General features: G+C 35.8%; 1 protein-coding gene across 1 annotated transcript; it reads left to right on the top strand.

Moving 5' to 3' along the window:
• Nucleotides 1–5,790: 5,790 nt before the first annotated feature.
• Nucleotides 5,791–9,648, top strand: LOC121329505 (transmembrane gamma-carboxyglutamic acid protein 4-like). Its single transcript, XM_041275092.1, has 7 exons — nt 5,791–5,884; nt 6,975–7,090; nt 7,328–7,491; nt 7,949–7,994; nt 8,186–8,321; nt 8,483–8,653; nt 9,005–9,648. The coding sequence occupies exons 2-7, from the start codon at nt 6,985–6,987 to the stop codon at nt 9,030–9,032; spliced, it is 651 nt and encodes a 216-aa protein (XP_041131026.1). The 5' UTR covers nt 5,791–5,884; nt 6,975–6,984; the 3' UTR covers nt 9,033–9,648.
• The last annotated feature ends 2,189 nt before the right edge of the window (nt 9,649–11,837 follow it).

The following is an 11,837-nucleotide window of genomic DNA, read 5'->3' as shown; positions in this document are numbered from 1 at the left end:
AAACATCTGTCGACATGTACAGCACTAACCCTAACCCAATACACACCAGCTTTGCCCTAAGCATACCATCTGCCCCTTTGTATTTTCATAAGCGTCACCACTAACTCTTTCTTGTGGAACCTAATAGATTATAAGTTATCTCTGTAAAAATAAACAAACAAACAAACAAACAAACACATAAATAAATAAAACATTTCCAGTAGCTTTGCAACAATGTGCATCAAATTATTATCAGATGGAAAAATATGTATTTTGGTAAAATGTTAAATATGTGACAGTAACTGAACCCACAATATTGTGTGTTTAATACATATTATACGTATGTATAATTCACTATAATTCACTGTCTTTATAAATAAACCATAAACCGTTATTCATTTTACATATGTGTTGGGAAAAGCTGGAGGAAACTAGTTACACAAATTAAACTGTGCCGTGCATACCAAGACCATGTTGAAAATCGAAATGTCCAATTTCAGTCTGTGTGTGCTTTGGTGCCACCTAGTGGGAAGAAAAAACAAATCAAGAAAATTAAAATCAGAAGATCGTTGTGGTGGGGAAGCCGATAACTTGACATGATTATTAAGTCACACAAGAAAAAAAAAAATGAAAGCACACCACAGATCCAGTGACACCCTCACATATGCTTGTACATACAATCAACCCACCCTAAAGAGAAAGTGTAAATGATAGTAGGGTTAGAAAATGGCATTGGCACACTAACAAGATGCAGCTGATAGGTAGCTGAAGTCCAAAGGCATGCGCAAATTAAGGACCAAAGTGTTTTTTTCAACATACAGTTTATTTCTATTCTAGATGTTTTCCTTGATATGACAATAACATTTTAAATACTTGTGACCATAACATTTTAAATACCAGGGATATTTCCCCTCCCTGCAGGTCAAAGTTTAGCTATTCATCAAAACAGATCAGTAATATGTAACAATATTAAGACCAACTTGAGTAATGTGGGTTAATTCATAACCATAACTGCATATGTTAAACCGTTCTTGATACCGGCAGTAGGTGGAGGTGAATGTAAATGTTAGTGTTCAAAGATTTAGTCGTATTGACCGCATTCGATCTTACGTCAGAATGAAGTTCAGTGGCATCTGAGTTTGTAGTGCACAGTATATGGTTAATCAGACCAAATTTTCTGAATGTGAAATCAAATATACAGCAGATGACGACTGTAGAATTTCAGTCCCAAGTTTTGAAATGACTGATATATAATCTGATTTGTATATATAGTTTTGCCAGGAGAACAGAAATGCACATTAAGTTTGTATAAAGCTGTGTCTTATACATTCTTTTAGAGTCATGAAAAATAAATTATCTTCTATTAAAGAATGATCTGACAGTGGTTTTTAGGAAGCTGAACTGGGGAGTGACTTTTTTTGTTGCACATTGTAAAGGGAAGAGCATCATAAGGTTCTAACAGCTGGTCAGCACTAATTTAGGACTACCTTACCTAAGGTGACACCTAGTAATCCCAATAAATGTTTTTATCCAAAGGCTTTACTCGTCATATCCCGCACCTTGGAGATGCCTATACATAAATACAAAAGCATTTGGTGGATTAGAAACAGGCAAGAGGAAAGCTGGGATAACAATGAAAAGAGGATTGACTCCAATTTTCAGCCTACAAAAATATATATATATATATATATATATATATATATATATATATATATATATATATATAAACACACACACACACACACACACACACACACACATACACAACCAGGTGTCTAATGCACATTAGTTAGGTGGAGACCCTGAGAGATTGCCTATTATTTGGCAGGTGATACATAGCAGAGAAGAATTGCCATGTGTTTACACAGCAAACATGCTGCAGGTCAGGGAGGGTCATTTACTCTGATCCACTGACATATTAAACATTCTAATCATTTGCATTTAACATTCCTGACATTACAATTTGCATCTAAAAACTGGAAAGGAAAGGTGACATCCCTCTCTAAATGAGTCAAACCTTTTCTTGTTGTGGGTAGGAGGAAACTAAAGAAAAGCGATTCACAGGGGTGGTGTTGGGGGAGGGGGGGTGGTTGGCTTTATCTTTACTTACTTCCCAAAAAGGGACTCCCAGCCAGGAATGAATCCAGGATCTCCAGTAAACCAGGACAGAGCCATCAGTAAGAAAATAATTATAGTTATTGTTTCCTGGTAGCTGTAAATAAATAAAACAAAACAAGCTTTCAGTTTTAAACTCAAAGTAATGATATGCTGTCAACGTTCTGAGGTTCCTCCAAAGTGCTTGAAAACAGAAAGACATTTAAACACTGCTGTAATTTAAACTACAGCCCGAGTCAGAACAATGCACAGTTCCCAGCTCTTTGTATTCTTCTTTAATTTAATTGAAGCATATCTTTGCTTGTTAACGTTGTTTTTTTTTTACAATTGAACATTTCTTTGAAGCTGTTGAAAAATAAATGAACCCTAATTAGTTGACAGTACTGTCAATATTTTCACTCCAGGAGTGAAATGCCTCCAGATTGGACCATAGAAAATTGGTACATACAATCCTATCTGTCTATGGTTTTAACTCACAGACTCACTCAGATATCTACTTTAATCCAAGGAGAAGACAGTACAAACAAAAAACAGAACAAAAGGTAATTCAAGCTACAGTTGTACAGTTCATTCTAGCTTTCTTCATGTCACCAATGACATCATCCTTACCCCGCCACTGAACAAACCTGTTATTCTTGGTTAGGCGGTATTAATTACCCTTTATTGTTTAGTGTTCAAAGCAGATTTAATAGGATCTGTTAAAGGGCTACACAATGTATGAACTACACTTCCCAGAACAGTCCACTTCATTCACTTTGAAACATTTGTTAAATATGCCTGCTATATTCTTACCTTCTTGTTTCCTTTACAGATTGTAGTAAGTTGCAAAACATTGTTATCTTTAATAGTTCCTCGAATTTGTTTTTACACACGTTTCAAATTGCTCTGCAGAGATCAGGTTTGTGGAAGTCCTGGTAACGCTTATCATCCCACTGATGGTCCAGGCACAGGAAATACTAAGAGAAGGGGTTTTTGACCAGCATCTGTTCTGGGTTTGTCCTGTAGCAGCTACTCAGTACCTGTAAAGACAAGAAAGGCATAACAACATAAGAAAGGGTTGTAAGGCATCCCCAAGAGAAGGACCAACATTAGCAACTTAACTACTGTAGTAATATGAGATGATTTCATCATAAGTTAGAGATAAAATAAAGAGGCTTTTACCTATCAGCTACCACTAGTGCTAATACCTACCTATCAAACAAATGCATAGCTTCTACCCATAGCCCTAGCAAAGGCATCTATCTAACAGAGTGTTTATAATAAAACAGACAGTAAAGGTGTTTGCTTGTAGTCTTCTGCATGCACTGGTGGGTATAGTGAAGATAATGAGAGAGAAAAATAAACGCTTGACGTAAAGCAACTTCAGAGTCCTTGGTATAAATCTGTAAGAGGCCACAAACATAAACGATTGGCTGCTTATTAAAGGTAATGTTTACAATCGCTTCCATACTTGTCAGTATCACCTGAGCTAACAGTGCAGCATTCCATTATGCCATTGCTGGAAGAAAATGGAAACGGTGAGAAGATGGAGCATGCTCCTATACGGTGTGCAGGCCTTGGTAGAATAACAAGCACAGAATGCAAATAATGTACTTGTTTTGCAAACATTGTACTGTAAGAACTGTGACCCAAGACAGTATTAGCAGGAAGCAGGCAAGAAGCTGCTGGTCAAGCGCTAAGGCACACATTTATTATACCAACAGAAAACAAATAAACAGGCATGAAGGCCAAAATAATCGGTTTGAACAACACATTAATCAGTAGGCTGTGCGTGCACAAAACAGTGCACAAAACAGTGTGCAAAACAGTGCGCAAAACAGTGCACAAAACAGTGCGCAAAACAATGCTCAAAACTCCCTTCACCACACAGAGGATTTTTCGTCCCTTATGTACAGGTTCTCCAGTTACCGTTCTCGCAAGCTGCAATTGGGTACACAGCAGTACTTGTTTTCTTGGTTTCCCTCTCATTACCGACATGCATGAGCTGGCCTGCCTCCCCAATGGGCATCACCATGACACCAGTGGAGGTGTTACTTAACCACATGGACAGAAACACTTGCAGTCCATGAATCAGTGCCTTCAACTGAAAAAGCAAACCCAATATAGGTATCATAAATCTGCACAGCTGCCAGTGCCAGCGCCAGTGCTAGCTGCTTATATTTACCATTACAGATGCATCTTTCTGTTTTAATTTCTCTTTCAAACCACATAACCAATAATCTGTCTTTTAACTAAAGTAGGTGAAACAACTGATTCCTTGCATTAACTGGAAGAAAACAGTCACTTAGAGGCTACATAAGGACCTTTTTATTTTATTGTGTTCCATGTTCCCATGTGTTGCTACAACTGTTTACATAAGGTGTGTATATTGTTTTCATTTACATTTTGACCACTTTGTTTAACTTTTAAATTACATTCCCTGCTTCAAGATGTACCCGCATGGACCTCTCAGAACTACATTTCCCGTCATCCTCCTGCTCACATATGTAACTGAGATGGATTTACCAGGGAGCAGGAGAATGATGGGAAATGTAGTTCTGAGAGGTCCATGCAGGTACATCTTGAAGCAGGGAATTCAGTTTAAAAGTAAAAAAAAAGTGGTCAAAATGTAAAAAACCACACTGATGCATTTGTAATTATATATATATATATATATATATATATATATATATATATATATATATATATATATATATATATATATATATTCCTAAGGCAAACCTGCTTAGAACAATCACTCAAGGGACCATCTTAAGAGTGACATGTTTGTATAAATAATGGGTAATATCCTGTGGTATGATTACAATATTACATATTGCTTGGGAAAACATAAAATGATTAGAAATATTCAAACAGTTTGAGGGTGTCCAATAGCAGCCTGAAAATTAGGCTTTTCAAACTGGGTGGTTAAAGGGAGGACTGATTTAAAAAATGAAGTAAAAATGAGAGCACTTTCTACTAGGTCTTTAATTGGCTGCAGTGTTGTGGAATGTGGCTGTGGTTCCTGGTTCTGGAATGGGCAACAAACATTATTTCAGGTGTTCCGGTTTCATGTTGCTACTTAATAACGTACTGTCCACTGTGTACTGTGATGAGAATTCAGAAGATATAACGCCTTTAGTTTCTCCATATGTGAAAACTTCATATTTGAGAGAGGATGATGCATGCTTTTGCACCAGTTTTTACCAATATTTTAAATGTGTTCATATTTTGAATTCAGATAGATAAGTTTGTTCAGAATTAAAAACACAAAACGTTTTTGAACTTTTTGGAGACAGACCTAGAGCTCTCATCATACGATCTGATGATGTAGCAAGTCAAAAGCCTAATGTGTCAGCAGTGCCAATTATCAGTATAAAAAAGTGACAATAAAGGATACTCAACACGGATATAGTCAAAAACGTGTTACTGTAAACTTGCTATACAGATTAATTGCTTTTTTTTTCGTTTTTTTTAAAGTACAACCATTTAAACTTTAATCCGTTTAAAAAAATCCTATATTTAACCAATCAAAAATGTTTTAGGGAGTTTCAACAAGGTTTTCTGATTGAAATCAAATTATGAGCAGAAGACAATGACGCAGTAAGCAGAGAACAATGGATTATATTTTAATATAGAATCAAACCGTATTTCATTTTTACTAATTATTTGGTTTCATATATGTTATCTGTCCGCGACTGTTCTGATAAAGTAAAGTTCCTATCCATGTTGGTTTTCCAGGTAACACACAGCAGCTACTCAGGTCTGCCCAGGTACGCTACCTAAGAGTAACGTGCAGGAATGCTCCCAGGTACAATTGATTTGTCATGAAAGGTGTTTTTTAAAAACGCAAATAAATCAGTCTATATTGCTGATTCGTTTCTCGTGTGATGACACATCTTTGTATTTGTATTCTGAGACTTCATCAGGCCTACAACTTTTCGGCATTTGGGGCTCTTTAGCCCAACTTGTGTAGTTTCGACCAGTACTCGGCTACTTTTGTTCAACTTGTTTTGGGATATTGTAAGATTTCCGTATTGTTCCTTGTTGCGAAACGGGATGACTGCTGATCAGAAGGATAATAGTTTTAATAAATTAATTTCTTCAGGTTACAAGGTGTAAGGTAAGGAATTCGTTTTAAAACGTCGACGTGTTTTACATGACTTCGTGTTTGTTATTTATTAATTACGAAGTTATTAATCAGTCAACAGACGCCAGTAACACGTATTTTGTTTGTGTGTGTGTCTTGTTGTTTTCTATACTGTGTTATGTAAAAAGCGGTGGCGTTTATTGTGTATTATACTGAAACCGTTTCTGTTGTATGAAAACAAAGTAGACCCTTGCATGTACTTTTTATTTATTTATTATTTTATTATGACGGTAATTTGTCCCAGGAAGATACAGGGCTTGCCTATGAAGGGAGGGGAACGTACTTCCTACCTGTGCGAAACCAGCCATATACGCGAGTTAGTTTTCGACACTGTAATCAGCGATTACAATCTTTTAATATAGGATTGTTTAGTTGTGCCTAACATTCCACACAAGGGTGGTCTGGTTTTAAATAATTGAACCCACAAGTTCAAATTGTTCAGTAAATATGTAATAAAAGTGACAAAAACAATTCTCTATCAAACTGACCCCATTCCAAGGGAGGTAATAAATAAATAAATAAAATCACGGAAACCTTACTTAATTTAATACGGTCTAGTATCAGCAGCTTCATACACTCAATCATATATTCTGGTTGATTTGATCAACCTATATCCTGTGTCCTCAGTGCATTAAAATGGGCTGTATTGGAGCTGTTGGGAAAATGTTTGGACTCAGTGCAACACAACCCTGATGAAGGCATTAGACAGAACACTAATCATTGTAAGCTTCACGTTTGAACTGTTTCACAGGTGCCCAGAAATGGCTCTATGTTTTCTTGTAATGTGCCAGCTGATCGCATGTGGATTTTCTAGATGTACAGGAAAATTAATGAAGTTGGAAAGTAATAAACACATTTCAGATAATGGTAAGTTCTTACTGATGTTGCATTCACCAGGGTGTTGCTGGGGTTAGGGTAGATCACAGTGGTGTACCAGTTTAGAGATGCCACAGGGGTATTTTAAAATGCAGTCACCAACATGACAGTACAGAACATTATATTAGTAAATCTAAACAGTAGAAGGATATATTCGTTAAGGTAACTCATATTTTATAACCATACCAAGTTCCTATTTACATTTTCTGTTGATGTTGCTGTTCTTAGTTTTCATGAATGAAGATGAAGCAAGCACGTTCTTAGGACGCAGTCTGTTATACAACCATTTTGACTTTGAGTTAATTACTCCTGGGAATTTGGAAAGGGAGTGTTATGAAGAAGTGTGCAACTATGAGGAGGCAAGAGAAGTGTTTGAAAATGCTGATAAAACAGTTAAGTGTTTCAGAATTATACTTTAAGTAGCAATAAGAGCATGTTCAGTGTTTTTTTTCTTGTGTTTTCTGTTGTGTGTTTGCTTTGTAAAATGTACTTCCATGTAATATAGACTGTAAACATTGCAATTGGTTATTTTGTACTTTAGGAAAGAGTTTTCAGTAGAATGCAATGCATTTCTTACTTTGCAGATTTGAGATTCAATAAAATGAAACCTCCACTGACTGCAATCACATTTTCATTTCTTTGATTTACACTGAGAATTCCTGATAACGCAAGTTCTACTGTTAATGTCGGTGGAGGGTTACAGGTGTGAGGGTAGGGTTAATTAGTTGTGAAATATTACAAATATTTTGCTGGACATTGCTCCAACAGTTTTATATGCAACACAATCCAGTTTAACACTTGCATGATTTGGTAAATGAAACCATTTTTATTTCTGTTTGTTTTTTAAAGAGCGTTTTTTGGCAAAAGTACACCGCAGATGGATATGCCAAACCAGGTAAGTCATTGACACCTTACTGTGATCAAGTTGGTGAAAATAGATACACAAATTCTCATACATGCAATCCTCATATTCTGTGTAGTAAACAGTAAGTCGTACGAGCTGATAAGACCCAGTTAGTTAGTCTGTCAGGTACATCTGCTACCGTTGATTTAAGTGTAGTTAGTGTTGTTCTTGTTATCCTGCAGATGATCAGCAGCCTCAGAGAATAGATGTGACGGCTCTCCTCACTGGCCTCATTGCTGCTGGAGTGTGCTTAGTCTTCGTTGTGCTACTAAGCTGGTATTGTTGTCAAAAAATATGCAAAGGTCACAGCCGACCAGGGTAAGTACATTTATTATCATAACACATGTAAATTTAATATATATATATATATATATATAGATCTATATAGTATATATATATATATATATATATATATATATATATATAATATTAATACTATATATCAGTTATATCTTATATGATTGCTGTTATGATTGCAGTTCTTCAGTTGGTCGTGTGAGGCGAAGCAATGCTTCTCTTATTATTAGGAGACTGGAAGAAGTGTCGCTCACCCCTGTACACCCAGCAGCAGAGGGACCAGGACTTCCTTCATATGCGCAGGCAATTGCAACATCCGGACAATATGATGCACCCCCACCTCCTTATCCAGGGTACTTTTACAACATATAGCTTTCAATGGCATCTATTTTTTAAATTTACTAGCCTTTCCATTATACTGGTGCATGGTAGTGTTTGAGCAACCATAGATTGCGTATAATTGAAAGAACACCTTATGTGGCACCCTGTTGTTTAGTTTGTGTATTGCTTGTTTTTAATTTATTTCTGAACTAGGACAGTGTCCCTTAGTAAATCTTCGATCACTAAATCTGTTATGGATTGTCCTTGTGTTTATGTATAGTTTCTTTATTTATGTATGCATGCATTTATAAATGTCCTGTCTCTTCAATAAGCTGCTTGTGCACAGGTTTAACATTTCAGATGTTTTTTCTCTTTTATTGTAGATCTCCATCAGGAACAATGCAAAAGTAGCAAGAAAAGAAGAACTCCTCGGTTGGGTGTTTCATGTCATTTTTAAATAATTGTTTTAAGTTTTAATCCAATTTCTATGTACATTTTCTGCACATCAGAATCATTTTAAAACACCCAATAATGCTACAGAACAAGACGAACAAAACATTTAAATACCAAAGAGCTCTTAGACAAATTTCCTTAATTGTTTATTCCAAGTTTAGTAAATTCAAAGGGTGTCATTGAAACTGGAGTAAGTTGTGAATTTCAGCCTTCAAGTCACAGAACACTAGATACTATGCATTGCTGCAGATGTCCTTTGAAATATTTTTGCATTAGATTTCTCCCCCAACATTTGTCAGCTCGAGTATTTTTCCTGCAGCAACTGTTTTTCGTAGAGAACGGTTTACTGCTACCGTTTTCTTTCAGAATTAGGGTCCCTCTCAATCACGGGCAGTACAGTGAAATCCTCTTGTTGGTAGTAATCTATACAGAAAAGTATCAAAACAACTGCAAAACAAAAAAAGCATGACAAGAACTCTTATTTCAGAGGATGTTGTAAGTGTATGTTGTTTAATTTTTGGTTCTTTTTATATATTTTTTAATTATTTGAAATAAAATAGTATTGATACTTTGACCCCCTAATAATGTATTACTATAAACACTAATATTTAACTTGTATTGATAATTATGTTTAAGCCCACCTAGGATCGATACCTGCTCAATATCAGTTTTCATGTGATAATGACACTTCTTTGCTACACACAGGGTGCACCTGTAGGGGTCAGCAGATATACATAACACATTAACGTACCTTGTGTAACTTTTAAAGTTAAATATTGAGTCTCTGTTTAGATAGAGTATAAGCATGATATTGAGAGGGCTTGACTGAATTTTTATTTTCCAGTTGTTTAATAGGAAGGAACCATTCTACTTTTGCATGTAACACAAAAACAAAGTTACTTCTTTATGGGAAAACTAACACGCCCATTTAAAATAACAATCACGTGCTGTACTTTTTGCAGGACTGTACATTTACCCTAATTAAGCCATGGTCTTTGGAACAGGCCTGTCTTAATGAGACTTTTTTTTTTTTTTGGGCTTACTTAGTTCTATAAATGGGATATCTTAATGAGTAAAGTCAGTAGGAGATCATTAGAAGAAGAAAATAAATAAAATGGTAATAACATTTAAACTTCAGTTCAGAGCCTTTATGTACTGAACTGCATCTGGTATAAAGTAACTTGTATTTATGTAAAATAATTGTTTTGAATTATTAATAATGCTGATGTGTGTGTATATATATATATTTTAATGAGATGCAAATAAAAACAAGAGCCAAATGAGTTGCGATACTCCTATAAATATGTTGATGAACAGGTTAGGGAAAGACTGTATTTATGTCTAACTCTCTATTACATTAGTTACCTGGCTTTCAGCTTGACAGTTTAATATTTAAGGGGAAGCAAGCCATGCTGTAGGACTGTTTACAATATGATAATTTGCTCATTTTAGGGTAGGCATGAATTTGGATATGAAGGATAGGGGATTTCTAAACCCAGCACAGAAGTTAGGATTTGAGAAAGGAGAATTCACCTTGAGATTTTTACCCTGCGGTAAAAAGTGTTTAATCTGTCATATTTTCTTAAGATCTTGTTCTAACAGAAAAGCAGTTAATGAAAAAAAAAATCACCTGCTTGTCCCTAAGGCGCTTTTTTATGATGAAAAACATGCAAACGCACCTGTTACTACTTGCTTACACGATAACATTAAAAAAAAAAGTGTTGCGCCCATTTTCCTTTCAAGACACTACTGTTTTATATATTAGACAGACTGGATTAATATTGTAAACTTCCAGGCTTGCAACAGTAGCTATATGACCTCTTTTAAAAGTGTATGAAAACAAACCAAAGTTTAAATCCTGTCATGATCCTTGGTGCCTGTGTTGAGGCTGTTTGTTTTATACTGCAAACAGAACAAACCCTGTTTTCACCTTCCTTTTCAGCAGCAACATCGCTGGAAGGTGTTTCAAAGTAACTTACTCCATCCAGTATGATTTACTCTTTTCCTTTTTGCTCCAGAACAAAGTTTACACAAGTTTTTAGAAAGGTTGTCTACTATTTAATTCTATTAGCAGTATTTCCAGTCCTTGTTTTATTGCGCCAAGAGTCTTTTGGTTCCTCACTTGTCTTTCTGATGATATGCAAATTCTTAAAATACAATACTATAGCTGCTTTGTCCTGGCACTCTTCCTGCAGGTCACGTGGTCTTATTGCAGCATTGATATCACATTGGTGTACTTGTTTTAGAGCTCGTATTACATCTACACTGTTCTGTGCCATTACGTTATATATGTGTATATGTATTCATGTGAGCTTAACATGCACCCTACAGCACTCAGTATTCCCAGGTGGTCACCCATCCAAGTACTAACCAAGCCCAACATTGCTTTGCTTAAGCATTGCATGATAAGTTCGATTTGAAGAGCTTTTTGCCATCAGAGATGCTGCCCAGGGGTCACTACAAGGAAGTAGCTCTTCTTGACCCCCTGCCATTACATTTTGATACAACAAAAAAATTGGACTGTATTCTTTCACCAGAGGTAACACCATCTGCTTTCTAGTTTTGTAACAGATTTGTTTTCCTTTCCATATTTCATTACCAAGTGTCTGGTTTTACAGCATTTACTTAATACAAATCTATTCCAGTCATGTTAGTACAGGCTGCAGCATGCTGAAAGCCTCCCTGCCCTGTCTATTTAGTCCTATTTAAGAACTGCACAGAAGACAATATGATATGTAACTCTGTTACTGTAAGAGCCTTCTC

Source organism: Polyodon spathula, chromosome 17, assembly GCF_017654505.1.
Source record: "Polyodon spathula isolate WHYD16114869_AA chromosome 17, ASM1765450v1, whole genome shotgun sequence".
NCBI lineage: Eukaryota > Metazoa > Chordata > Actinopteri > Acipenseriformes > Polyodontidae > Polyodon > Polyodon spathula.
The sequence above is the reverse complement of the archived record's forward strand: the minus strand, read 5'-3'. Positions and strand labels throughout refer to the sequence as shown.

Coding starts and splice junctions, on each gene's coding strand:
- LOC121329505 (XM_041275092.1), top strand. CDS start 6,985: ATGGCTCTATGTTTTCTTGTAATGTGCCAGCTGATCGCATGTGGATTT. Junction 7,091..7,327: donor TAAACACATTTCAGATAATG/GTAAGTTCTTAC, acceptor TGCTGTTCTTAG/TTTTCATGAATGAAGATGAA. Junction 7,995..8,185: donor AGATGGATATGCCAAACCAG/GTAAGTCATTGA, acceptor GTTATCCTGCAG/ATGATCAGCAGCCTCAGAGA.